Source organism: Pseudophryne corroboree, chromosome 3 (genome assembly GCF_028390025.1).
Source record: "Pseudophryne corroboree isolate aPseCor3 chromosome 3, aPseCor3.hap2, whole genome shotgun sequence".
Lineage (NCBI taxonomy): Eukaryota > Metazoa > Chordata > Amphibia > Anura > Myobatrachidae > Pseudophryne > Pseudophryne corroboree.
In genome coordinates, this window is record NC_086446.1 from 568554123 (window position 1) to 568580675 (window position 26553).

Sequence of the window (26553 nt, forward strand, 5' to 3'; positions counted from 1 at the left end):
GATTTATCAAGCCTTGGAGAGTGATAAATAACACTGTGATAAACTACAAACCAATCAGCTCCTAACTGTAATTTTTCAAACACAGCCCGTAAAATGACAGGAGCTGGTTGGTTGATACCTTATCACCGTGCAATTTATCACTCTTCAAGGCTTGAAAAATATGGACATTAGAATGTAAGGCCCCCATTTATCAAGCCTTGGAGAGTGATAAATAGCACAGTAATAAAGTACCAACCAATCAGCTCCTAACTGCCATGTTACAGGCTGTGTTTAAAAAATGACAGTTAGGAGCCGGTTGGTTGGTACTTTAGCACTGTGGTATTTATCACTCTCCAAGGATTGATAAATCTGGGAATAAATTTGTTACAGAATACGGTTATATGTAGAAGCTGAAAAGGAATAAGCTAATATATATTAAATAGAAAGATATAGAGCATTTTGAACTTAAATTAAAATTGGATTGGATTAATGAACTTAAAGAGATTGTTTTACCTCTATATTTTGCATAATTCAGCTGCAGACCTCTGGTGTCTGACAGCCAAGGGAGAGGTGAGCTGCAGGGGTCGAGTAACCTCTTGATGTAACAGCTACAGTAGGACAGGTGCTTACTAAACAAGGCTGCTGTCAGAAGCCATATTTATTATACATATAATGAGGGGGAATTTGAATCTCCAAGCCATTTTGTAACAATACATGTCTGCATACTGGTGATGGAGGTCTCACAGGAATGAGCGCTCCCACTGAAATGGTACATGGAGGGGGGCCAATGTAGGCCAACCATTTATCTTTGTGTCATAAACGTGGCTCTACCAAACTGGGCTGAAATCAGTATTTATCATCCCAACACCTACTGTGCATGGGTGCCAGGATGAGCTGTAGTGATCCAGCACATTGCTGTCTTTTCTCTGGGGTGGGGTGTTATTCCCCCCCCCCCCAAAAAAAAAAAAAAAAAAAAAGATTAGGCTTTTTTCTACATTAAAACGCTATCCATTATAATCAAGGTCAGGAAGATGAGGGGTGTTTCTTAATTTACTTAAAGGTTTGTCACTGCTTTATTCAAAGACACATTTAACAAACTATGCTGAGTTACACATGTATTGTGCAACGAGCATATACTGTATGTGTAAATGTGTTATTTTTATGTCTGCCTTTCCCACAAACATTAACATGAATCCTAAGGTGTGCATGAAATAAAAATACAAGTTTTAAATTGGTTGATTAGGATTCATTGTTCTAAGTGCATAAAGGATAATTCCACTTTGATAAGTGATTTACCGCCAATACCCCAAAGATTCTGCAATGCTTGGCCTCCTGTGGAGTAGACAGGGGAAGGATTCTAGGGTGCACACCGGTAATGAGATGTGGGACCCTGCGGAGACCTTTCAGTAGAACTGCATACAAGGACAAAGGTTGCAGGTGCACAATTCAAACATTACCAATTTATTAATAATAATCATTGCAATAAAATTTAGCATTTTAAGCGAGGTTCTTCGCATAGTTATGGCCATAAGTAACGGCTTGCCCACCGCGTCCAGGTGACCTCATTAGTCGGGCAAGTCCCTAACATTTTGGGGGGGGGGGTACAAATCTAGGGCACGGGACACCCCAAGATGAAACAGCCGAGTGACCCCAGGGCAACACTAAGGTGAAAAAATATATAGTGAAAATAGTGAAGATAGGTTAGTGAGAGAGTCTTCTGAAAACAGCAGGGGTAAATTAGTGAGAGGTAACGAGGTGAGAAATAAAGTAGTGAGAGGTAAAGTAGTGAGAAGTAAAGGTGGGAAATGAGTTACATTGAAACAAAACACACGATAGGGATGAAAGGAAATATGAAAATAAGTGTTAATCTTGTCCTTGTATGCAGTACTTGTACTTGTCTTTGTATGCAGTACTCCTGTGGAGTAGGATTGTTTACCAGGTTGCTCTGTAAGCCAGGTTTTCTGGGTTGTAAGAAGGGGTGCTTGACTAGTACCACCACCAGGAGGCGATTCAGCCCAGACCGCACCCTGGATAGGCCCCCCCTACTACCTTATTCCAGTTTGCGGGGTGCCTGGAGAGACACCAGCTGCATAGGAAGGTGCAGGGTGTGTCCTTATGATGCACCTCTCTTCCTGCTCCCAGTGCTCCCCTGCACCTGCTCTGTGGTATCATAATGTCACGTGTAGCAGGAGTGTGTGTGTGTGTGTGTGTGTGTGTGTGTGTGTGTGTGTGGAAGAGTGGGGGGGGGGGGGGTGCCTGCTACGACACTTCTGGTACTGAGTTGTCTGCCCTTTGATATTACTCTAAGATGGAATTATCCTTCAGGCCTGCAGTGATGATGATAGTGATAAGAAACAATTGGCCCGATATTGGAGCGTGAATGACATAGAAATGAGCATGATACATACAATTATTTCATTATAAAAAGAAATGATATAATACCCACAGTGCAAGTAGAATGATCAGCAAGCTTTGTTTGTAATTACTAAATGAGGCACTGGAGCGGCCATTCAGGGAGCTGTGAATCAGGACTATTAATATCTAGGAATCAGCGACTCAAATATTAATCTACAGTTGAAAACATCTTGGGAGATAACAGGGTCAGATGCAAGTGGGAGGTGATACTGTAGGGAGCATCTCAGGTATACTGGTTCAGCACACAAAACTGATGTCACTGTGCCTGATTCACATGCAAGTCCGAATTTGGCAGCATTTCGAGTGCAAACATATTATATAACCTAATGCTAATGTGACTATATGCATGTCACAGTGCAACACTTTTTCCGTACACGAGAGCAGCTGCCATCATTATCATCATAACTTACACCTGTCCAATGGTAGGTACAAGAGTTCCGTCTGAATTTGGCATCCATGTTGTATAAGACGCCCATGACACAGCCATAAAATGATTCTCTTGTATGTGCTTGCGTTGTTGCCACCCAGAAATGGACATTTAGCGGCAGCAGAGAACTGTCTGACATACGTACTGCTATGAATGCTGCGTATGTTAGCAAAGATGTGCAGGTAGCCTGTGGTGCATGCGCAGCATGAAAAAAAAAAAACATTCTAAATGCGGCTGCATTCAGGCCAATGTGCAATTTAGGCCCACTCAGTGTTGGAGCACAACTACAAAATACAAATCAAAGTATTTCTAATGAAAAAAAGCCCCATTATATTTTTGTTTCTTTTTATTTGCTCGTAGAACGTGCACAGCTGCATTTTCTGAGAAAAGTGGAGAAATGGCTCAGACAAAACCCTATCTAACGCTTCCACATCCTGCGAGAGAAAAATGGCTTGCAATGGGGACTACAATTCACTTGTTTAGCGGTGTGTTTATGAGTCTAAATAGAGACATACTGTAACATGCAAAAAGCAGAGACAAGGTTATTTGCAGCATCTCCACGTTTAACATCCATATTTGTATAGAAATGCTGGATCTAAACAAGAGGGATATTATTTTCTTCTCTTAAGAATCTGGGTGATGCGCGCTCAAGAAAGAAAAGTAAATGGAAATACAGTATTTAAAGTGTGATGAGAGAAATTCCCAACGCGCCAGTCACTAAAGGGTGTAGACTTGGGACAATTCACTGAACGATGGCTAGAAAACAATGGTGTGTATACACTATACGGTGGTCATAAGACGGCCATACTCACTTTCCTAAGTAAATGACAGAGGGAAGATTATAAGAAGAAGATTACATGCAGGCAATCATTCAGGGCAACTGTTGCTGATTTGTGTTTCCTGAAATCGCCTTATAAAATCTTCCATTAAAGAATACAGATGCATACACATTACACAGTCACATTGGGCGTTTTGGCCCAGCATGTATGCACAGCGATGATCGTGAACATCGACGGCAAGAAAATAGCTCAGTGCATACACACTGAGCTATTTTCCCTGTGCCCAGTGATGTTCACGGGTGGGTGAAGCACTTTCCACAGTAGAAGACTGTGGAAAGTGGTTAATTCGGCTGGTAAAACAGCTCGACGGATGACAGGCGGCAAGCGATGATGCGGGAGCGCACATCAGCGCTCACCACCCGCCCATACACACTGGCCAAGTTTGAGCTCAAAATGCCAAAAGTGAGTTACTTTGAGTCAAAATCGCCAAGTGTGTATGTGTATGGGCCTTAAGGCTCATTTACATCAGCAAGCATAAGAGTTAGAAACACAGCATCACTTTACATACCTGGAATGCACTACAGGGGGTTACACAGCGCACTTAAATATTTGGTTGCAATGAAAGCCAGCCATAATTATCTGACAAGCAAACTCGGACATTACTCAGATTTGGCCAGAGATAAAATTAAAAGACTGGCCGGAGGAACTAGCAATTCTTTCACATTAATTTTTCTCATGTTTAGCAGGAAATAAATCTGCTTTCTTTAGCAGTAGGATCCCCAATCTCTGTCTATATCTCCAGCTTTCTATAAAAGTTCATGACACCAGTAATAAGGAAAAGTCAACATGTATTCCCTCGTTCTCAAGGAAGAAAATGGGACTTTGATATGGGTCTCAATTTCCTCGTTGTGACTGAGGGATTCAGACCAGTAAATTAATCTTAATGCAGTTCAGCAGGTTATCCAGAGACACGTATTACATGCCACTAAAGAAAACAGCAAATTTCAACCACCACCTAACATAAAACATGAGCGTTACGTTTCCAATTACCAGTCGTGTAAAAATGTCAATGTTTTACTATGTTTTATGTTAAGGCAGTATTGCAGAATAGTTCAAGCTAAATTCCAAGAGCCACAGCACTACCCAACATGCATATCAGCCAGCATCATGGTGCAGTGAAGAGCTGGTAAGACTGGCAAATGCCCTTTAGGCCACTTTGTCTGTGGGCTGGCCCTGAGATAACTATGAATCTTCCTTCAGTGCCCTATGAACTGTGACTGTATAGAACCCTCTATGGTCATCATTTAGAGATGGATCAAAATCAGTTTGCAGACAATAAATATAAGCATGTCTGCACCCCACACGCGTGCCAAAGAACAGCCATATTTATCAATGAGCAAACTTTAATCTTGTACATTGCATTTGGACAGATGTGTCATTGGGTGTTCGTGAGTTAAGTACAGTGTTGTGAAGGCAACGTGCCTCTTAAAGATGCCTACAATCTTAGTTTATGCATTCCCATTTAGGATCCTCACCAGTAACATTTTACGTGTTGATGATGATGACTGCTATGTTATTACAATGGACATAGCTGTATACATTACAAGTTGCACATATATTCGTATTTTGTAGCCATATTTTTACATGTACTATATGTTCAGTTCATGCCGTATTTTTGTTGGCAAATGTAACTGAGGCCCAATATCGTTAAACAGCTGTTTACTAAGTTTCATTGTCCAATACAGTTAGTCACACAGCAATTCTCCTTCAAGGTTCGAGTAGAGGAAATAGGTAGAGCTATGATAATTCTGTAGCAGGACTTTGCTGCCAGCTCATTATTAGCTATTGCCTCTGCATTCCTTTCCTTAGTAGCCTTTTAAGGGAAACATGTGAATGGCTGCTGCTGTACACTGGACACCTCACGTATGCTGTGCCCCCAAGGCCAGACATTACCAGCCCTCCCCTGCAGGTTTGCAATATGTTTACACAGATAAGAAGCTTTCACACATTACGATGCAAATAATTAAACTCACCATCCGTCCTGGAATTCCAAGACCACCTTTATCTCCCTGATTATCAATGGAAATAATATGGTGTTATACATTTAATTCTGTACTAATCCAAAAACTTTTTTATTTATATTCATTGACTTTTGTGCTTTCCAAAGTGTACTGCCTGTCTGCATAAATTCATTCAATTACCTGCTGTCTTCATTGAAGAGTTTATTAAATAAACCTCCTAAAATAATGATCTGTGATCAGATTGTTTTTACTTATACAGTCATTCATTTGTTATTTTATTATTATACATTATATTTATTAGGCGTCACAAGTGGTTTTCAGCACCATACATATGGCAGACATTGGAACAATATACAGGGTACACAGAACTTAACATTACAGTAACTGAAACGCTAAAACAGAGCACAGGTAACAATTAGCACCGCAGTTCACAGTACACAATACAGCTGAGATGTCAGGAAGCAAATAAGTAATTGCCATACTACTAGGGGCGAACAGCTGTTGGGAGAGATGAACAGTTAGAAAGCTATAATTGAAGTGCGAGAGAAGAGGGCTGTGAGAACAGGAGGGAAGAGGGTCCTGGCTCCAAGGAGCTTACAATCTAGGAAGAGGGAGGAGACAGAAAGGGTACATGAGGCACGAACAAGTGGAAGGCAGCCTGATGGCAGGAAATAAGTGAGGAGATGGCCAAGGCAGGGGGTAGGGAGAGCTGCCTCAAAACTAGGTTATGCGGAAGGCTTTGATGAATAGATGGGTTTTCAGTGCCCATTTGAAGCTTTGCAAGGTTGGGGAGAGTCTAAAAGAGCGAGGATGCTCATTCCATTAAAGGGGGGCAGAATGGAAAAAATCTTGTATTTGCGTATGGGATGCAGTGACTAGTGTATAGGAGTGGTAGCGGTCATTGGCCGACTATAGATGGTGGGAGGGAGTATAAATGGAGATGAGGTTGGAGATGTAGGGAGCAGTGGAATTAGAGATGGCCTTGCATGTGAGGGTGAGGAGTTTAAAGAGGATTCTGTAGGGGATTGGGAGCCAGTGCAGATTTGGTGGAGATGTGGCAGATTGGAGCGGCGGGAGAGGAAGTTAAGTCTAGCTGAGGAGTTGAGAACAGATCAAAGGGGAGCGAGATGGGAGCATGGGAGGCCAGCGAGGAGAATATTGCAATAGTCAAGCCGTGAGATGCTCAGCGACTGGATAATAAATTTAGTCCCATTCTGGGAGAGGATCGGCCTGATCCGAGCGATGTTGTGTAGCTGAAATTGACAGGATTGCACCAGATATTGGACACAGGGGGAGCGAAGGTGTGGGAGGAGTCAGACATCCAGGAGAAGATGGTAAAGAGGCAGCTCGATACTCGAGAGAGGACAGAGGGGGAGAGGTCAGGAGAGGATCTATTTGCATTTTACTATGCTAACACAGATCAGAGGGTGTGCGGATGGCGACTGACTACAGATAGGCTGCAAAAGGTCATTGAGACAGTGATCGTGAGCAGTGATGAAGCCAGGATTAAGCTTCCATTGGATGATGCTTGTATAACACAACAGCAAGAAATAGCTTTTTAGCACAGAAAATCTCTTTGGGCTTTTCTACAGACAGATCAGTAGGTATGGGTGTCTAAGTTTGACAATGCTGAATCAATTATCCCTTATAAATGATTACTATTAGCTACAGTACTAATAGTGACTGCTATTGTAGTTACTGTTAGATCCAGCTTGCATTAGATATATTAGCAATAAAAACAGGGGCTTACTAGATAAAGGCTGTAAATAATTCTGTCTATTCCACTCCCTAATATCTTAATTAGAAGTGCACACCTACTTAGCGTGCCAGTACTCACACATACAGTACTTAGCATGCCAGTACTCACACATACAGTACTTAGCGTGCCAGTACTCACACATACAGTACTTAGCATGCCAGTACTCACACATACAGTACTTAGCGTGCCAGTACTCACACATACAGTACTTAGCATGCCAGTACTCACACATACTTAGCATGCCAGTACTCACTCATACTTAGCATGCCAGTACTCACTCATACACAGTATGCCAGTACTAACACAAAGTCAGTATCTCAGTACTCGCACATACTCAGTACCTCAGTACTCACTCATACTTAGCATGCCAGTACTCACACATACTCAGTATGCCAGTACTCACACATAGTCAGTATCCCAGTACTCACACAAACTCAGTATTCCAGTACTTGGGGAAAGCCAATAAATGCATTCCAGGCTCATCCTAAGGGACTGCACTGATTATGTAAAGCAGCCATCGGACAAAGTATGGAACTTATATATTTCCAATGATTTGTGCCTGATTTTCACTAGCTAATGAATAAATAAAAATAAATGAATCCACTTCAATAAGATAACAATGAGTAACAAAAAGCTTATTGTCATCAAAAGCCAGTACAGTGCAAAACCATGGAGATGGGCTTGGCTAATGGTCATAGAGTTGTCAAGCACCTCCAGAGCCATTCAATGTAGATGCAGGAGAGTTATGGGGTTACTTATAGCAAGACAGTATACTTTTCAAAAAGTCCATGCTACATGGAAATGGACACTTCCAGTGGCTGAAAGAGGCATGTAGTGGTGGAGAAGGGGGTCCCCAATTTGCAATCATTAGTAGTAAACATTGTATGAAGCTGAGGTTGTATTAAATTAAAGGACTGAAGAAGAGCAAACTTGTCTGCTTTATCTATGAGGGATTTGCTACAATTCAGAGTGACACTGGGCCATAACAGCCTCAAAAAGTATTCCAAGGTGTGAGAATATCATGGAAGGGTTACGATATCAGAATGTACCTGTATGTCTGATATTCAGTAAGGACATGACTGGTTAGTGGAGTAATCAGTGCTAGCTTATAAACACAAGGCACTTGGAACAGAATACCATTTTCACACCATGATATTATTTGGAAACTCCAGTCCAATAAAATCCATTTAAGTATAAGTAGAGAGAATAGTTTTAAACCATTATTTTCTCAAATTGGGAATTCTGCAGCAGTTGTCATTAGAAGATACTGTATGTCGCTGGCAGTGATTCAGCTTTTTCTGACAACATAAAGAGAAAGGATGTCAGAAAAGGGCTTTATTTACAAAGTCCTTCTGATCATATTTATGTATGATATCAGTGGCAAACGCAGGATTTTCATGGGGGGGTTTCCAGAACTGGGTGGAGCCAAGCACGGGGGCGGGGACTGAGGTGACCCAGTACATGCTGGGTCCGTAAAACTAGTGTGTCTGTGTATATATATATATATATATATATATATATACATATCTATATATGTACACATATATACCGTATATACACCTATATATATATATATAAATATATATATATATAATATACACATAGCATATAAAACATGCATATATATATCCATTTCAAGCTTCTCACACTCGCTTACAAAGCCCTCACCCACTCCTCTCCCATCTACATCTCTGACCTTATCTCCCTTTACACTCCCACCCGTCCTCTTCGCTCTGCTAATGCACGCCGATTCTCCTGCCTACTGATTACTTCCTCCCACTCCTACCTCCAAGATTTTTCACGTGCTGCTCCAATTCTCTGGAATTCCCTACCTCTCCCCCTCAGACTCTCCAACTCTCTATAAAACTTCAAACAGGCTCTCAAGACCCACTTCTTCACCAAACCCAGCCAAATCTCATCCTAACCCTCTGTTCTACGCTCTCTATGTACCCCATCTGTGTCACCTCTGTCTATCTATCCCTCCCCTTTAGATTGTAAGCTCTCACGAGCAGGGCCCTCTTCCCTCATGTGCTTATCCTTTGTCTTACTTTAATAATCTTCAACTGCATCAACTCCAGCAGTCTTCTGCCACCTGATACTTATTCCAGTGTCATCTGCTGATGTAACTATGTTTATTTACCCTGTACTTGTCCTATACTGTCATCAACTGTAAGTTGCTGTTTTCCTGTTTGATTATTTATGTACTCTGTAATTGGGCGCTGCGGAACCCTTGTGGCGCCATATAAATAAAGGATAATATATATATATATATATATATACATACAGTACAAGTATATATATGAATGTATATATATCATGTGTGTGTGTTTATATGTATGTATATACATGTGTATATATGTATGCACAAACTGCACATGGATATATATGTACTATAATTAAAATAAAGTAAACTTTTATGAAGCACTTACAAGTGCCACCAGGAAGAGAGCAGGCTGCAGAGGATGCTAGACAGCCATTAACAATACTCATGCAGCATTAAAAAAAAAAAAAAAATTTTTTTTTGGTGGAGGGGGTTTCTGGGTACTCGGAAACCCCCCCTGGGTGCGCCACTGGATATTTAAAATGGCAATGGTTCTATTAGCCAAACTTTGCTTGTAAAAGCATTTCACTTTGAAATATTAAGTGCTGTGTTTTACAACCCAACTCTTTATAAACTCCCCCCCCCCCCCCCCCACTAGATCCAGGACCGTCATAACAGCATTTTGGGGTTTGGGCTAAGCAATGTACATGGGGGGTTCACTCCGAGTTGATCGCTCGCTAGCTACTTTTAGCAGCCGTGCAAACGCATAGTCGCCGCCCACAGGGGTGTGTATTTTCGCTTTGCAAGTGTGCGAATGCCTGTGCAGTCAAGCGGGACGAAGACGTTTTTTGCAGTTTCTAAGTAGCTCTGGACTTACTCAGCCCTTGCGAGTACTTCAGTCTTTTTGGTCCCGGAATTGATGGCAGACACCCACCCTGCAAACGCCTGGACACTCCTGCGTTTTTTCAAACACTCCCTGAAAATGGTCATTTGACACCCATAAACCCACTTTCGTTAAATCCATCGCCCAGCAACGATCCGCGTTGTACCCATACGACGCGCCTGCACATTGCGGTGCATACGCATGCGCAGTAGTAACCTGTTCGCTGTGCTGCGAAAAACGGCAGCGAGCGGTAAACTCGGAATGACCCCCATGGGCCCCTATCCATTAACCCTATTAACAGGAATAAATAATAAAAAAAATCCTCTTGCGCTGTTGCTCCACATGCTTCCATACAGTGAATGGCTGTCAGAGCTTTGATTGATGCATAGCTCCAGCCATCCACCAATCAGCATGTTGGCAGGGATAGCCATTCACTGTCTGGCTGCAGGCTGGTTGGAAGGTAGAGAATGCTGCCTGGCTGCTCTGATTGAGTGGCTGAACAGCATTCTCTATCTGCCTTCCAAGAAGCTCCAGAGGCACCGGCCTGTGGGGCAGATGTCCAACTCTGCTTGAAGGCCCCTAGTATCGTGGGGCCCCAGGCAACTGCACAGTGTGCCTATACACTAAGATAGCCCTGCCTAAATCTGTAAAGGGTGTGATTACAGCTGTCCACTGGTCCAATATTTTATATTGCTGTGGAAAATGTCAGATATCAATTTGCTCTAGAAACATAGCATAGTTATGTTATTAAACTAAATAGCATTTACGCCATATAAGATTGTTTTCAGTTAATGTTCAGGTACACTAATGAGAAGCGCTCATTATGTATAGTAGTTAGATAGACATTATGTTTTTGGTATCTAAGCGGCGAGTCATGAGAAGTTCACTTTAACCCACTGTAACAGGCGCTCTTTCCAATTCTAACACTCTTTAACACTTCATTTGCACCACTCGTGTGATGCCCTGGGGTGGTTTGGCTGGACTTGTTTGGGAGTATCCCATGCCCTAGGCTTGAACCCTTAGAATGTTAGGGGGGAAAAAACACTCATCTGAATCAGCAGGGCTTTGGGAATGTTTCTTTTAAAGAATTTTAGAGGCATTTAAGAAGACTGATGCATCCTTTGATTTAGTATGGTTCATCGTATAATATTATAATAAGATAATTCTCCAAAGCTATTAAATTAAATATGCATAGTGCGAGTGGAAGTAATATTATAAGGTTAGTGATGCAAATAATCTCATTATCAGACCTACTTTATGTGGAGTCTTACCAACATGTAGATCTGTTATTTATTATGGTGATATGTAACCGAGTTACTGGTTCCACTGACGAGCTGGAAGTTAAGTATAGAGAGTGGGCTTTTGATGAAGGGTTAGAGTAAATATAGAGCTAAAATTGCTCTATGAAGCATAAAGAAATGTAAAATCTCAAGAGAACTGAGTGATATATTTCCACATGATTTTCTCAAAGTCCTCTTTCTGCATCCAAAGAAGAGAACACCAGAGATTCCATGATAAAGAAAACATCTTGTGCCATCCAGAGAATCACAGCCTGTTACAAAACCTACTTGGGTTGTAGTAATAATAGTAATTGTGCTCATTTTAACATCAGTGCTTAAGGGGCATATTTATCAAGTAAACATTTGTAGGATATTCACTGAAAACAGATGTTTTTGGGAGTTACCCCCAAATATAAAGCATCCCCAGCTTGTACCATAGACGAACTGCAGCAGATGTCTCCAATATATCTGCAGCGGTCCGTCAATTTCTGACAGCAACAGCAGACGCCCTAAAACGGGGGCTCCAGATGGAATGACCCTATAGTAGCCTTTAGAGACCCCCGGTGATACATGAACCAGCAGACAGTCATGCATACACACTGGCAGCCGGGGACTCAAATCAGGAAGCAGTGTGATACGGTTACACTGTCACACTGATTCCAGCTCTTGGCATAAATAGAGCCCGTCTCCGGGCAAAATACATTTAGTACTGAAGATTAGTGTGAAAATATTTATACTTTGCAAATGAACATGAAAAATATTAAAAATGTCAGCTTTGGGTACAGTGACTGTAGTAGATAGATTCCAACATTTCTCTTGGGAAAGAGCCTAGTTTCAAGGTCCATTAAATAAATTAGACACGTGTAAGTGGGATCAGTATGAGTTACCGGTGGCCGGGATGCCGACAGTCAGTATACCGACAACGGCATCATGGCCACCAGTATACCGGTAGCGGGGCGCTGCACTCGCCACAGGTTGTGTTCCCACTCTATGGGTGTCGTGGACACCCACGAGTGGGAATAGCCACTGTTCAATGGGATTCCGGCTGTTGGCATAGTCAGCTGTCGGGATGCCGGTGTCGGTATTCTGACCGCTGGGATCCAGACAGCCGGCAAATTAACTGCATCCCGTGTAAGTAGCCTCAGCCCTTCATAGTATGAGTGGATTTATGAGAGAGGCTCTACTACAGTATGTCCTTTGAATGTAAAGCTTTAAGGCCTGATCCAGAGCGGCATCTGCATAAAGTAACAGACGGACGACTGCCACAAGAAGCATATACTGCCACCTCTGAGCCCACCTCTGAATCAAGCCATTAGTATCTTTTCTTAATATAAAAGCTATTTCATCTTTGTCATGTTTTTCTTTTAGCTGATTATAGCTTGGAAAGATCACGCCTTATTATTATTTCTGGGTATATAATGCAATATATTTCCGAAAATGCTATTGTGCTTTCTGTAGTGACTTTTTCAGTTATTTGTATGGTATTTCATTTCTTTTTATAATTGCCTATTCATTTTGAAAGCCATACAACTTTTGCTGTATAAGGTATAACCAGGACGTTTTACAAGAATTTTAACAAGAGGGAATACATTGGGGCGTACCTACTTGTTAGATGGAGTTAACATATCTTTACGGGGGTAAGTGCATACTTGCCTACTCTCCCGGAAGCTGCAGTAGGCTCCCATTTTTTGGGGTAGTCCCCCACACCCCCGGAAGAGTAGGCAGGTCTCCTGCAACCTGCTCACACCCTAGTGATGCGGGCAGGATGGAGAAATTATCCCCCATATTCACGGGTCTGTGGGGTGGGGAAGGCATTGAAATTATGCAAATCCGTAATTTTAGCCCCGCCCCTTCCAGCGGAGCCGCAAATCGCGGCTTTTCCCGATGTGGGAGCGGAGCTTGATGATGTCACAGCCCGGTCCCGCCCCCCGAAGTCTCCTGCAGCGTCTCCTCTCTGGAAGAAGCCCAGAGAGGAGAAATTGAAAGTAGGCAAGCATGGGTAAGTGTGGTGTGAAAGGGATACTCAGCCCCTCTCTGAATTTATGCTCCTAGGTTTTGTATGGGAAATGAACTGTGCCTCTGGTGCAAGGGTTATATCTATGTGCTGAAGGAAGGCAAGCAGGGAATAACCGGGTGAGTTATGTGGGGGTGATGATAATTTACCATTCTAAGTGTTCGGAGTTTTACAGGAAAAGCCTGATGTTATGTAAGTTTTTGTCAATGTAGCATAATGACTTCCTGTGTCTCAGCATGGTGAATATGACAAGCTTGTTAATTATCTTCAGAGTTATACAAAGATTACAAGAATGAGGAAATTACTGCAGCTTTGTGGATATGTAGAATATATATGTGCACGCAATGATCTCACCTGGACTAGATCAGATGATTAAATAAGCTCTAAGGTCTAGAAAGTCTGTGGAACTAATTCAGGAAGAGTTAAATCTGGGAATAAAGCTCAGAAAGAAACCTGTAGTATGCAGTAAGCTGTCGTTATATTTCATCTTCCATGTCATTATGTGCTTACACTAAATTACTTCTTTTTATTTTATGTTATGTTCTCTCACCCAGCTAAGAAATGTTTGTTTTCAATTCAGTAATAGTTTTAAAATGTACCCGTAAGCCACCCCTTAGCGTTTGAAATGCGAAGAATTATTTTTAGTCCCTTTACCAGGTGTTCATGAGAGGATAGTAGAGAGCCGACTGACGCCGTGTGGCAGAACATTTCCACAGGTGATAAAATGTCATCAACGTAATAATTTTCAGTCTACACCTTCCCCTGCGCCCCCCCCCCCCCAACCCCCACGCAATCATCTCCCTCTATTCCCCTTGTCTCATTTGTTAGTATATTCCCAGTTTGCGGTGTGAACAAAACTGGCCACCACTTTTTTCCTAAATTAAAGGACTACTATTTGTCTTAGAAAAAAAGATTGTCTTCGAAAAAAAGAAATGTATAATACATAAACATACCATTCCAATACAATGTAATTTAGCTCAGTCACATATGGTCTTAATTCTTTCTTAATTCTTTATGTAGCCATTGTGCAGAACAAATCGCATGTAAATGCTAGCAGACTTATTCTTTAACATAAATATGCCTTCTGGGTGTTTTTTCCCCCCTTATGTTTATCACTGCAGCACTGTATGAAGATTAGTGACTAAGGATTATACACTGAAGTTTAATTCCAAAATACTGATTTACTCACATAAAAGGAATACCAAGCAAGGAGCTATTCCATCTACTGGGTGAGGGCAGAGTAGACTCTTACCCTTTTTATTATGCCTTTTTTTTGAGGCTTAAAAACCAAAAGGCAACTACACAGCTGAGATACAACCACAGATGGAGTGTAGGTAGATTATTAATGGCACATCCTGGTGAGTTGTGTGCAGAATACCAATCGCTTTGCTTATATCATTATAGCACATAACTGTAGTCACATGTGATCTTATTTATTGATATTGGCATTTACACTACACTACAATGAAAAAGAGAAAATCATCAGTTTAACAAGACATGGACAATAGTGGGTGAGCACCTGTTTGTACTTAAGAGTAATGTCTATACTGATGGCCAAACCATGTACAGTATATATGTTTGGCTATATAAACACAGCAAAGGATGGAACTCCACTTATAATAAGTACTTGCCTGGGTGGGTGCGTGTGTGTGTGTGTGTGTGTGTGTGTGTGTGTGTGTGTGTGTGTGTGTATAGCGTGGAGGGTAAGTAAGGGAATAGGATGGAAGAACAGAAAAAGGATATGATTAGAGAAGAGATTATTGGGCATTATTTGATTTGGGAAAACATCAAGGATGTCTTCAAGAAATATTATGGGAGAGGAGATATGGGGGAGGAGATACAAACATATCTAGTTCTAAATCATGGTTGACAACTTTGTGGGACTACTCTCTGAGAGATCCTGCATGCCAGATCCCAAGGGCAGGAGTTGGGGCTATGATGATACAGTCGCACATCATTACGACCCTGCTACTCTACTGCAAAAAGTGGATGCAGGAGGGTTGTCTAGTCTTCTGGCAGTGTATCACACATTCCATGAAAATATCTAAATATGGTCTAAATGAGCTGTAATGTATAGCTGTCACGGAATAGCCCTAATCTTTAACTTTGTTTGCAACTCATAGGCACTTTCAATGTAAAGTAATCCAAAGACGAGTTATGTTAATCACTGGCGTTACAAGGGGGGTGCGGGGTCTGCGGCCCGCTCTCGGGTGTCACTTGCCAAGGGGTGACACCAAAATGCTGGCTCCTGCTCAGTGACAGGAGCCGAGTGCTGCACTGTTACATTATGTGCAGCACTCGGCTCCTGTCACTGAGCAGGAGCCGGCACTGCAGAAACAGCACTCCGCCGGAGGCAGCTCGCACCTCCCGATCCCCCCAAGTGACGAAAACCAGGGGTCGGGACGCAAAGCCCCACCCTCTTCCCATGAAACCCCGCCCCTTTTTGCGGACCCCAAGTGCCAGAAAACAGATGCCGGGGCACAAAGGGTAGCGTCTAGATTCTCTTCGTGCAGAGGACCTTTCCCATAACCCCCTGGGTCCATGTCACAATCTATTTGGAATAGAAAAGTGTGGCGAGCGAAGCGGAGCGAGACACCGTGCCCAATGCGTGGCGAGCGAAGCGAGCCCGCGAGGGTCCAATGCTGCATAGAAAAAAAAAATACCCCAAACGGACGGAGAACGAAGAAAACATTTAGGAGCTGTAAGGGCGGAAATTCTCTCCTGCCCACTCGTTTTGTCACGTCCAGGTCCTTTGCACGAAGGCAACATAGACACAACCGGGCACAAAGCCCCACCACTCCAGTGACACCCTTCCTTATTACAAAGCTCTGCCTCCTTTTTTTTTACCGCCGCACCGGGTGTCCAGAGGGTAAGAGACGCCTCTGATGTTAACCAAGCAGCTCTAAACATTTTGCAGTCCACTGACTGAGTGGCTGCATTTTCATAGATAAGATCTATAGTTTAACAAATAACATATATAGCTTTGCTAAAGGAGGAAACATTTAAAAATGACTAACTGGCTAGTTGGAAGATGGCATTACAAGGATTTTACAAGATGATATGTTTCACATTCAATTACTATTTTCTATCTTTGTTTCTTCTTTCTGTAGATAGTAATTATCCATGTATGTTTATTTGGTCAGTTTAACTTTGTAACTTTCCCTTTGCCAGTTATATATGTGCTTATAGCAACCATTATTTCAAACTGCAGAAAGAATGGCTTAGGAAAAGAATGAGAAGACTAGTTTATCTAGGTGGTTCTACTGTTTTTGTTAACAGTGCATGAAGTGTTCTGAGGGGCATAATCATTATACTTTAAATGTCATCATTTCTATACTACCCAGGTGATGTAGAAATTGTGATATTCATCAAACTCCGGAAAAGCATATTTTCCGGAGTTTGAACGTGAATGTCTTCACAAGTTGCCGTTTACACGTTCATAAAACGGCGGCAGTGGGCGTGGGGCTCTGTAATTATGGATGCGGGGTCCGCAGAGGGAGGTGTCTACTGAATTTAACTATTAGCTACTGGGTTAGGGGCAGAGGGGGTTTACAGACACCGGCGGCAAATTAAATGTAAAAAGCGCATGCGCAGTGTGAGGAAGTCTTTATAAACGCCTCAGCTGCATGGAGAAAAATATAACTTTTCCAAAAAAGCTGCTTCACCAATATAGCAGTTTTTCGAAAGTGATATTTTTATATGGGAGGCATGATGAATACTGAAAAAATTGTGAAATGAGAATTGAAAACTAAAAATTCTCATTTCACAATTTTTTCATGATGAATATTCCCGTTAATCTTGAATATGGTTTTCTACCAAAGAGTTTGCACGTTGCAGAAACCCAAGTATATGAGGGCTGAATGACAACTTCTAAAACAAAAACAGTTAAAAAAAAAGAAGTAATTTTGCAACATTCCCTTTGAAACTAAACTGTCCTCCGCTTTTGCATAAGAACATCTAGCCAACTTCACTTGCATCTTCCCAGCCATTTCATGCCACTTAATGTTTTCCAGTTTTGCTTTTCTCTGTTCCTTAATATAGCAATACAGACATGATATGAACATTTCAGGTTATAGCCTCTTAGGTATTTATTTAAAGCTTTCTATACCGTTGGGGCTCTCTTACACAGCAGCCTCCGTGTCGTGGAGGCGCCTAATTGTTGCATCTGTACCACTAAACTGCTTCCTATCCTCATAAAATTCTTCATGTTTAACAGGGGATGTGACAAGTCTGTAAAAACTGTAGTATCTGTCCACCCTCAGAGATAAATGAAATATGGAGGTAAACTCAGGATAATGGCTAAAAAGGGAAAGGTTTAATGAAGTATAAATATATTTTAATAGAATTCTAAAATGTTCTGTGAATCATGAAACAGATTATTTTCTGTTCAGTGGGTAATGTTAGTCATCGATTCAACCGAGGAAAGCAATAGTACATAAAGGTGCAGATTTAGGGGTCTATTCATGAAGCAGTGAAAAGTATGGAGAAGTGAATCAGTGGAGAAGCTGCCCATGGCAACCAATCAGCATTGAAGTAACATCTATAATTTGCATACTGTACAATTGTAAGGAGCAGCTGATTGGTTGCCATGGGCAACTTCTCCACTGGATCACTTCTCCACTCTTTTCGCTGCTTCATGAATAGACCCGTTAGTCCTGGAAAAACTATGTTGGGTGCAAGTGGTGCAAATGCTTTTTTTATGTACGCATGGCAAATACTGCCAACTTTTGCATTTAGCCCTCAAATACTGGACAGCTTTATTTTTGCATGGCCATCTAGAACTGAACTAGGAGAAGCAGTGGCGGCACTAGGGTCAGTGACACCCAATGCAGTAAACAGGCTCCCCCCAAAAGTGGGCATGGTCTTGTGGGATTGGGGTGTGGTCTCGTGAGAAGCCCAGCCACAATCCAGGGGCGTGCCCAGCATTCCTGGAGATGCTGGATTGCCCCAGAAGAGACTCTGTCCGCACTTGCTGACTCCTCTCACATGACAGGAGTCAGGCACAGTGGGAGAATGTCACAGTGCAGCTCCTGGCTCTCTGTCACTGAGGAGGAGAAGGCATTTTGGTGTCACCTCCTGGAAGGGTGACACCTGGGTGTGGTCCGTACCCCCCTGCATCCCTCTAGTGATGCCTCTAAGGACACCCCCCTCCCAACTCTAAATTTCTCTGTACATTTTAAATCTACCTGGTATTGCTAATATGCAAATTTGCTCCTTTTTTGGTGGTTGTTATTGAGGGGAGAAATGCTGTCTCAAAAATGTTTAGAAAATGTATTGAGCATTTATATATATATACACTGCTCAAAAAAATAAAGGGAACACTAAAATAACACATCCTAGATCTGAATGAATGAAATATTCTTATTAAAGACTTTGTTCTTTACATAGTTGAATGTGCTGACAACAAAATCACACAACAATTATCAAAGGAAATCAAATTTATTAACCCATGGAGGTCTGGATTTGGAGTCACACTCAAAATAAAAGTGGAAAAACACACTACAGGCTGATCCAACTTTGATGTAATGTCCTTGAAACAAGTCAAAATGAGGCTCAGTAGTGTGTGTGGCCTCCACGTGCCTGTATGACCTCCCTACAATGCCTGGGCATGCTCCTGATGAGGTGGCGGATAGTCTCCTCCCAGACCTGGACTAAAGCATCCGCCAACTTCTGGACAGTCTGTAGTGCAACGTGGCATTGGTGGATGGAGCGAGACATGATGTCCCAGATGTGCTCAATTGGATTCAGGTCTGGGGAACGGGCGGGCCAGTACATAGCATCAATGCCTTCGTCTTGCAGGCACTGCTGACACACTCCAGCCACATGAGGTCTAGCATTGTCTTGCATTAGGAGGAACCCAGGGCCAACCGCACCAGCATATGGTCTCACAAGGGGTCTGAGGATCTCATCTCGGTACCTAATGGCAGTCAGGCTACCTCTGATGAGCACATGGAGGGCTGTGCGGCCCCCCAAAGAAATGTCACCCCACACCATTACTGACCCACTGCCAAACCGGTCATGCTGGAGGATGCTGCAGGCAGCAGAACGTTCTCCTTGGCATCTCCAGACTCTGTCACGTCTGTCACATGTGCTCAGTGAGAACCTGCTTTCATCTGTGAAGAGCACAGGGCACCAGTGGCGAATTTGCCAATCTTGTTGTTCTCTGGCAAATGCCAAATGTCCTGCATGGTGTTGGGCTGTAAGCACAACCACCACCTGTGGGCCCCATACCACCCTCATGGAGTCTGTTTCTGATCGTTTGAGTAGACACATGCACATTTGTGGCTTGCTGGAGGTCATTTTGCAGGGCTCTGGCAGTGCTTCTCCTGTTCCTCCTTGCACAAAGGAGCGGTCCTGCTGCTGGGTTGTTGCCCTCCTACAGCCTCCTCCACGTCTCCTGATGTACTGGCCTGTCTCCTGGTAGAGCCTCCATGCTCTGGATACTACGCTGACAGACACAGCAAACCTTCTTGCCACAGCTCGTATTGATGTGCCATCCTGGATGAGCTGCACTACCTGAGCCACTTGTGTGGGTTGTAGACTCTGTCTCATGCTACCACTAGAGTGAAAGCACCGCCAGCTTTCAAAAGTGACCAAAACATCAGCCAGAAAGCATAGGAGCTGAGAAGTGGTCTGTGGTTACCACCGGCAGAACAACTCCTTTATTGGGGGTGTCTTGCTAATTGCCTAGAATTTCCACCTGTTGTCAATTCCATTTGCACAACAGCATGTGAAATTGATTGTCAATCAGTGTTGCTTCCTAAGTGAACAGTTTGATTTCACAGAAGTGTGATTGACTTGGAGTTACATTGTGTTGTTTAAGTGTACCCTTTATTTTTTTGAGCAGTGTATATATATATATATACTACTCAAAAAGTCCACACACAATTAATTTAATTTCACAGCAGTATGGTGCTCCATTAGAATCCGGTCAGGATCAGATATATACTTTGAAGACTGGGCACTCAATAATCCAAATGAAAGGCAATATGCTTGAAGTAGAGAAAACAGTCAATTTATTACTTACAGACCATAAAGTGCAATCGTGCAAAAGAAGGTTTAGTCAACGTGACGTTTCAGTCCAAATTGGACCATCATCAGGACTTACAGCAGAGCATCCTATCACCAAGGCAGCACAGAAGAGACTTTTGCACGATTGCACTTTATGGTCTGTAAGTAATAAATGGACTATTTTCTCTGCTTCAAGCATATTGCCTTTCATTTGGATTATTGAGTGCCCAGTTTTCAAAGTATATATATATATATATATATATATATATACATATAAAAATATATATGTAGAGACAGATAGTATGAGCGCAAATCACAAGGTGGAAGTTTTTCTGTATATGTAAAGAGTCCTGTGGAACTATAAGTCCAAAGATGAACTAGGGACAGTATTCCTCAAATTCACTGACTGCCAATAGCATTTGATGGACGACTCTTGTCAGTGTGCACTTCTGGGGTTTCCAGCTGTCGCTTCCCCAATAGTACCCGATCCCGGGCGGGTAGTAGTTCTGCCGAAAAAATTGAAGAAGCAGGGAGCGCCAATAGTGCATTAAAAGAGTAAAGATATTTTATTTAAAAAATCCAAATTGGTGACAAGTAAAAACCCGTACCATAAAAGGCGGTCAAACCACCGCTCGTATAACTGGCATAAGATTTACCCCACTGTGTAAAGCAGCATTCTTTAATTCCAAATCCAAATGTCAGACCACGCCCATACGCGTTTCGTCATTCGACTTCGTCAGTAGGCCTGGTCTGAAGTCATAAAAGCATTATTAAATACACATATCATTGTTCTAATTGACCCATACAGGTTACATTCAAATGAATTACAGTATTACAATGTCGACATTTCTCTAACACATATAATTCTAAATAGTGAATACTATAATACCACCAACATATGTGGAAAGAAGTTTCATCAAGGCATCAAATAAGACATACTCATAAAAAAAATATATATAACAAATATAAAATATATATATATATGTATATACCAAAAACTTTCAATTATATAAATAAAAATTAATATAAATAAAAATTAAAAATTAATAATTAATCATATAAAAGAGCACATCGCTGTCAGCAAGAATTATTTAGCTCGCCATTAGACGCATTTGTATATGCTTACAAGAAATTTCAAACAGCTCATATGTATAAATAACATAGCGATATTTATCCATCCGTCGTCCGTTCAACGGATTCCTTAGGCTAAACTGACAATTGCCTTCTCTGTCATTCACAGCGGTTATCTCAATCCTCCCAACAAGGTATTAGTACTTGTGGCTGTACATATGAGCTGTTTGGAATTTCTTGTAAGCATATACAAATGCGTCTAATGGCGAGCTGAATAATTCTTGCTGACAGCGATGTGCTCTTTTATATGATTAATTATTAATTTTTAATTTTTATTTATATTAATTTTTATTTATATAATTGAAAGTTTTTGGTATATACATATATATATATATATATATATATATATATATTTTATATTTGTTATATATATATTTTTTATGAGTATGTCATATTTGATGCCTTGATGAAACTTCTTTCCACATATGTTGGTGGTATTATAGTATTCACTATTTAGAATTATATGTGTTAGAGAAATGTCGACATTGTAATACTGTAATTCATTTGAATGTAACCTGTATGGGTCAATTAGAACAATGATATGTGTATTTAATAATGCTTTTATGACTTCAGACCAGGCCTACTGACGAAGTCGAATGACGAAACGCGTATGGGCGTGGTCTGACATTTGGATTTGGAATTAAAGAATGCTGCTTTACACAGTGGGGTAAATCTTATGCCAGTTATACGAGCGGTGGTTTGACCGCCTTTTATGGTACGGGTTTTTACTTGTCACCAATTTGGATTTTTTAAATAAAATATCTTTACTCTTTTAATGCACTATTGGTGCTCCCTGCTTCTTCAATTTTTTCGATAAAAATATATATATATATTAAATTTTCCAGGTCACCAGGCAGGTGCACTGTATATGACCAACTGTCACATTTTAAAAGTCCACTGGTGACCTGGAAAACGTGAACCATTAGGGGTTCTTATGGACCGAATTTGGGAACCACTGTCTTTGGGGCAAACATTGGCGTCCCATCTAATGTGACTGAGTCAGAGAAGTCTGCTAGTGGCTCAGCCCACCTGGCAGCAGTTTAGTTGCCAGAATAACCTCCCCCCAGCATCCTTCTGCTGTCCAGACTACAGGAGGGGGATGACGATCTTCCTGCAGCCCAGACTGAAGCTTCCCTGCTCTCTCCTGGGCACAGTCACTGCTGGGTGGCAGCTGTGATAAGTGCCCACCAGCCTGGGATGACTGCACTGTAGCTGCCCTGCCTCCTCTGCTTACTCCTCTTCTCCCAGCCAGCAGTGATGGGTGATCCCTAATAAAATTATGTTTCATATAGTTTACAAAAAAAAGTTTATAAAAATGTCCCCCAAAACTGTTAGTGTTTAAATCTTCATATTTGTTAATAAAATTATACTTTAAATAGCTATTATTTACGTAATTTAATTAGAACAATTTACAATTTTGGGGAAATATTTGGAAAAAATATTAATCAGTTAAGTGGTTAAGCATATTACACTTACACATATTACACTTACAATATTTACTTGCATACTTGCAATATACAAATAACATTACAATATCCAGTAGTTTATCATAATGTATAATGGAATTCCTTCAAAAGCTGTCAACTTACATATATAAAACATACACCATTTTTGTGAATATGTTAAAAAAGATTTGAATATAATTTTCTATGTACTTAGAATGGAACAGTACACACATATGCTTGTCAAGTGACAATGCATTTATATAAATCGTCACAGACACAAATCTATTTTTGCTTCTTTTTCTATTGGTGAAAATATGTAATAAGAGACATTTCAAACTAATCATATGACTGTACTATTATAACATGTTCAGATTTACTAAATTAAACTTTATTTATACTGAGCAACAAGAGATACATATTTTAAAACTGCTTCAGGCTAAATTACTAGGTAAGATTTATTTTAAGAAAAAAATCATATGTACAAGACCTTTGTCTACACAATTTTCCATCCCACAGCCATGTTTAGGATACTTAATAGTGTATGATTAAAATACACTATAATTTGTATTGGCTTACAACATATGTATATTTATAGAAAACGTATGCAGAATTTTTTTTTCATGCAAAGCATTTATAAACAGATGTTTGTTGTATTATATTTTAATACTAGTCAGGTTTAGGTTTGTTGTAAGTTTATTAAAGAACTTCTCTGAGCCGAATACTCACGAAACATAGTGTTTTGAATATGTAACTTTCTATTGTGTTAACAGGAGACATAGTTTCGGAAATGTTACTTTCTCTGTCTTCATTCCAAGTTCACCATATTGGATTTATAAAGCAACATTTCACAAGACAATACAGAATATAACGCAATCTAATATAATTTTCTTGCATCCATGCATTATGTCAGTGACGCATGATAAACTTATAAGACATGTCATCTGGAAGTAGGGTCACAACACAAGTCCATTTAATATAGTTTTGCTGCTACCTTGCTTTGATCTGATTCTGTATAATATTTAAGTTGAGCAATGAACATAAAAAGACAAGTATAAGCCATGAGTAATCGGCAGTACATTTAAAAAAAACAAACACAAAAGATAAAAAGGATGCTTACCGGAATACCGGGTCGTCCGCTGGGACCCTGGAATAAAAGCAGATGGTTTGGTAGAAAAAAATAATAAGTTTAATAAATGAACAGCCATAATTATTAGTACAGATAACATACTGAAGATACTTAACATCATGGGAGAGCATAATGGTTAAAGCAATATACAGTATATTGTAGTGCAAAATTATTTTTATACCAACGTGTTCAAAAAATATCTATATTCTTAGTTTTTATCCAGAAAGAAAGGAAGGAATGCTAAGCACAATTATATACAAACAAAATATATTAAAAAGAATCAATTTAAGGTTCTTTAACCAGATCTGGACAAAATGTTTACTAAATAAAATTGGGAAATTAAATGGATGCTTAGTGGAAGGGCTCACATTTTAAAATTTTGTCTATATATTTAGTCATTATATTAATTGAAACATGCTGACATTATATTTATTGAAATATGGTGACACTACAAAGTTTGCACACATAATCTAATATACAGTATATGCAGATTTACATTTATTATCATGAATGGATGCTCACATACTGGTTCCCCAACATACGGAAAATTTTACGATCGACTAGACAAAAATGCAAGAGGGGATGACTGCCAGTACTACTGTTCCAGGTGATTCCTTCCCGCAGTTGTGCTTTCAGCAGTGCACAATCACTGTACTAATGTCCTATGTAGTTATGTTGAATTTTGCTGCATATATTCATGCCCATCCAGCAGGAAGCACTGACTGCTGGCTTATAATTGGTTGCTGCCATTGAATGTCATCCCAGAGTTGTTACTCTAATAATATGGATTAGAGCTGTGAAACCAGGGGCCACATGTGCTAACCATAGATCAAAGTTAGTGAGTATTAATTCTGCTAGTATTTCAAAGTTACAAGTCCTTTCAGAAAATACATTTTTACCAGTGAATTTTATGATCATATGCTCTTTTTCCCTTTATTTCTTTCCATTTTTTAAGGTTTTTTTTCTATAATTGTCCATGATTGCATTTTCCTTAATCTACTGAACTGCAATCAGAGAGATTGTGAAAGCAAACTAGCATTATTTGCAATTATATTTTGCTAATTATATCCAATCTGCTCACTTCTATACCTGCTAGGTTTCAACACCATTTCCCTGTTTAATTCGTTTGCAGGATACCTTATTCTTTAAAATAAATATGAACTCTTTCTCTGGACATCCTCTGCTTTTCTGGCACAACATTCTCAAACTCCATCTACAATATGTGTAAGATCACAGACTCCTAGTTAAAATACCTTGGCATTCATATCCCGTCATGCCTCCGTCAGCTCTATAGTTATAATTACACACCAATAATATACACACTACGTGCTCAATTAACACATTGGAAATACTTCCGTCTGTCTCTATTGGGTCGAGTCACTGTGATTAAAAATGTTGTTTTTCCCAAACTATCCAACCTTTTCCAAATGATCCCTATGCTGATTACAAAAGCCATTGCTCTACTCTGCATGCAAATGTTTTCCAAATTTATCTGGCACTCCAATAAACCTAGATTGCTGGGCCAGATCATATTTAGTTAAAAACAAGGCGGTTTGGGGGTATCATATGTACTTGTGTTTTCACCCTCTACCCTATTAGGATATATATCCAACTGGCTATTAAATAGCCAACATTTTACGAACTTACACTTATAGGAGGCCCTATTCCATCCCTATGCCCCAGTGTCTCTGCTACATACTGACTACCTTCCACCATTTGTAATAATATTATTCTCAGAGATAGTTACATAGTGTGGAGAAATACTGACAAACATTTTGGTATTAACCACTGATATTCTGATATTCTTCTTATATACTGATTTGGGGTAACGCGACCTTCCCTCCTTCACTAGATAACCCATTTTTAAAACTACAGTATGGCATTTCCACTGTATTTTATCCATTAATAATGTCTTTGACCCAGGTGGCCACATACTCTCATTTCAACAACTGGATGTTACATGGTTTACCCCATTCTCAATTCTTTCTATTTTTACAGTCTCACCATTATGCCCAATCTCTTGTATGCTCCATAGACACTTTAGATTTAAGATTTGTTACCTATACTCCGAGCTTCTTGAAACAAATGTACACTCCTTATGGCAGACCAAGGGACCAGGCATGGCATCAGGTATTACCCAAGCTATCTGGATATGATGTTGGCATCTCATCCCTAGGTAAAACTATGTCAGCTCTATGCTGCCTTACGGAAAACACATTTGAAAACCTTAAATAGGATGTAT

At 40.6% G+C, this 26553-nt stretch overlaps 2 protein-coding genes across 2 annotated transcripts in view; both read right to left on the reverse strand.

Moving 5' to 3' along the window:
* Positions 1 to 24323, reverse strand: part of LOC135056328 (collagen alpha-1(XIII) chain-like) — a 220543-nt gene extending 196220 nt beyond the window's left edge. Inside the window, exons 1-2 of the mRNA XM_063961321.1 lie at positions 24303 to 24323; positions 5634 to 5669 (exon numbers count right to left, since the gene is read on the reverse strand). Of these exons, the coding sequence (XP_063817391.1) occupies positions 5634 to 5636 (3 nt within the window). The 5' untranslated portion in view covers positions 5637 to 5669; positions 24303 to 24323. The remainder of the gene's footprint in view (positions 1 to 5633; positions 5670 to 24302) is intronic.
* LOC135057341 (collagen alpha-1(XIII) chain-like) overlaps positions 17362 to 26553 on the reverse strand; it is a 215009-nt gene continuing 205817 nt past the window's right edge. The window contains exon 4 of the mRNA XM_063963231.1: positions 17362 to 17468. Within this exon, the coding sequence (XP_063819301.1) occupies positions 17362 to 17468 (107 nt within the window). The remainder of the gene's footprint in view (positions 17469 to 26553) is intronic.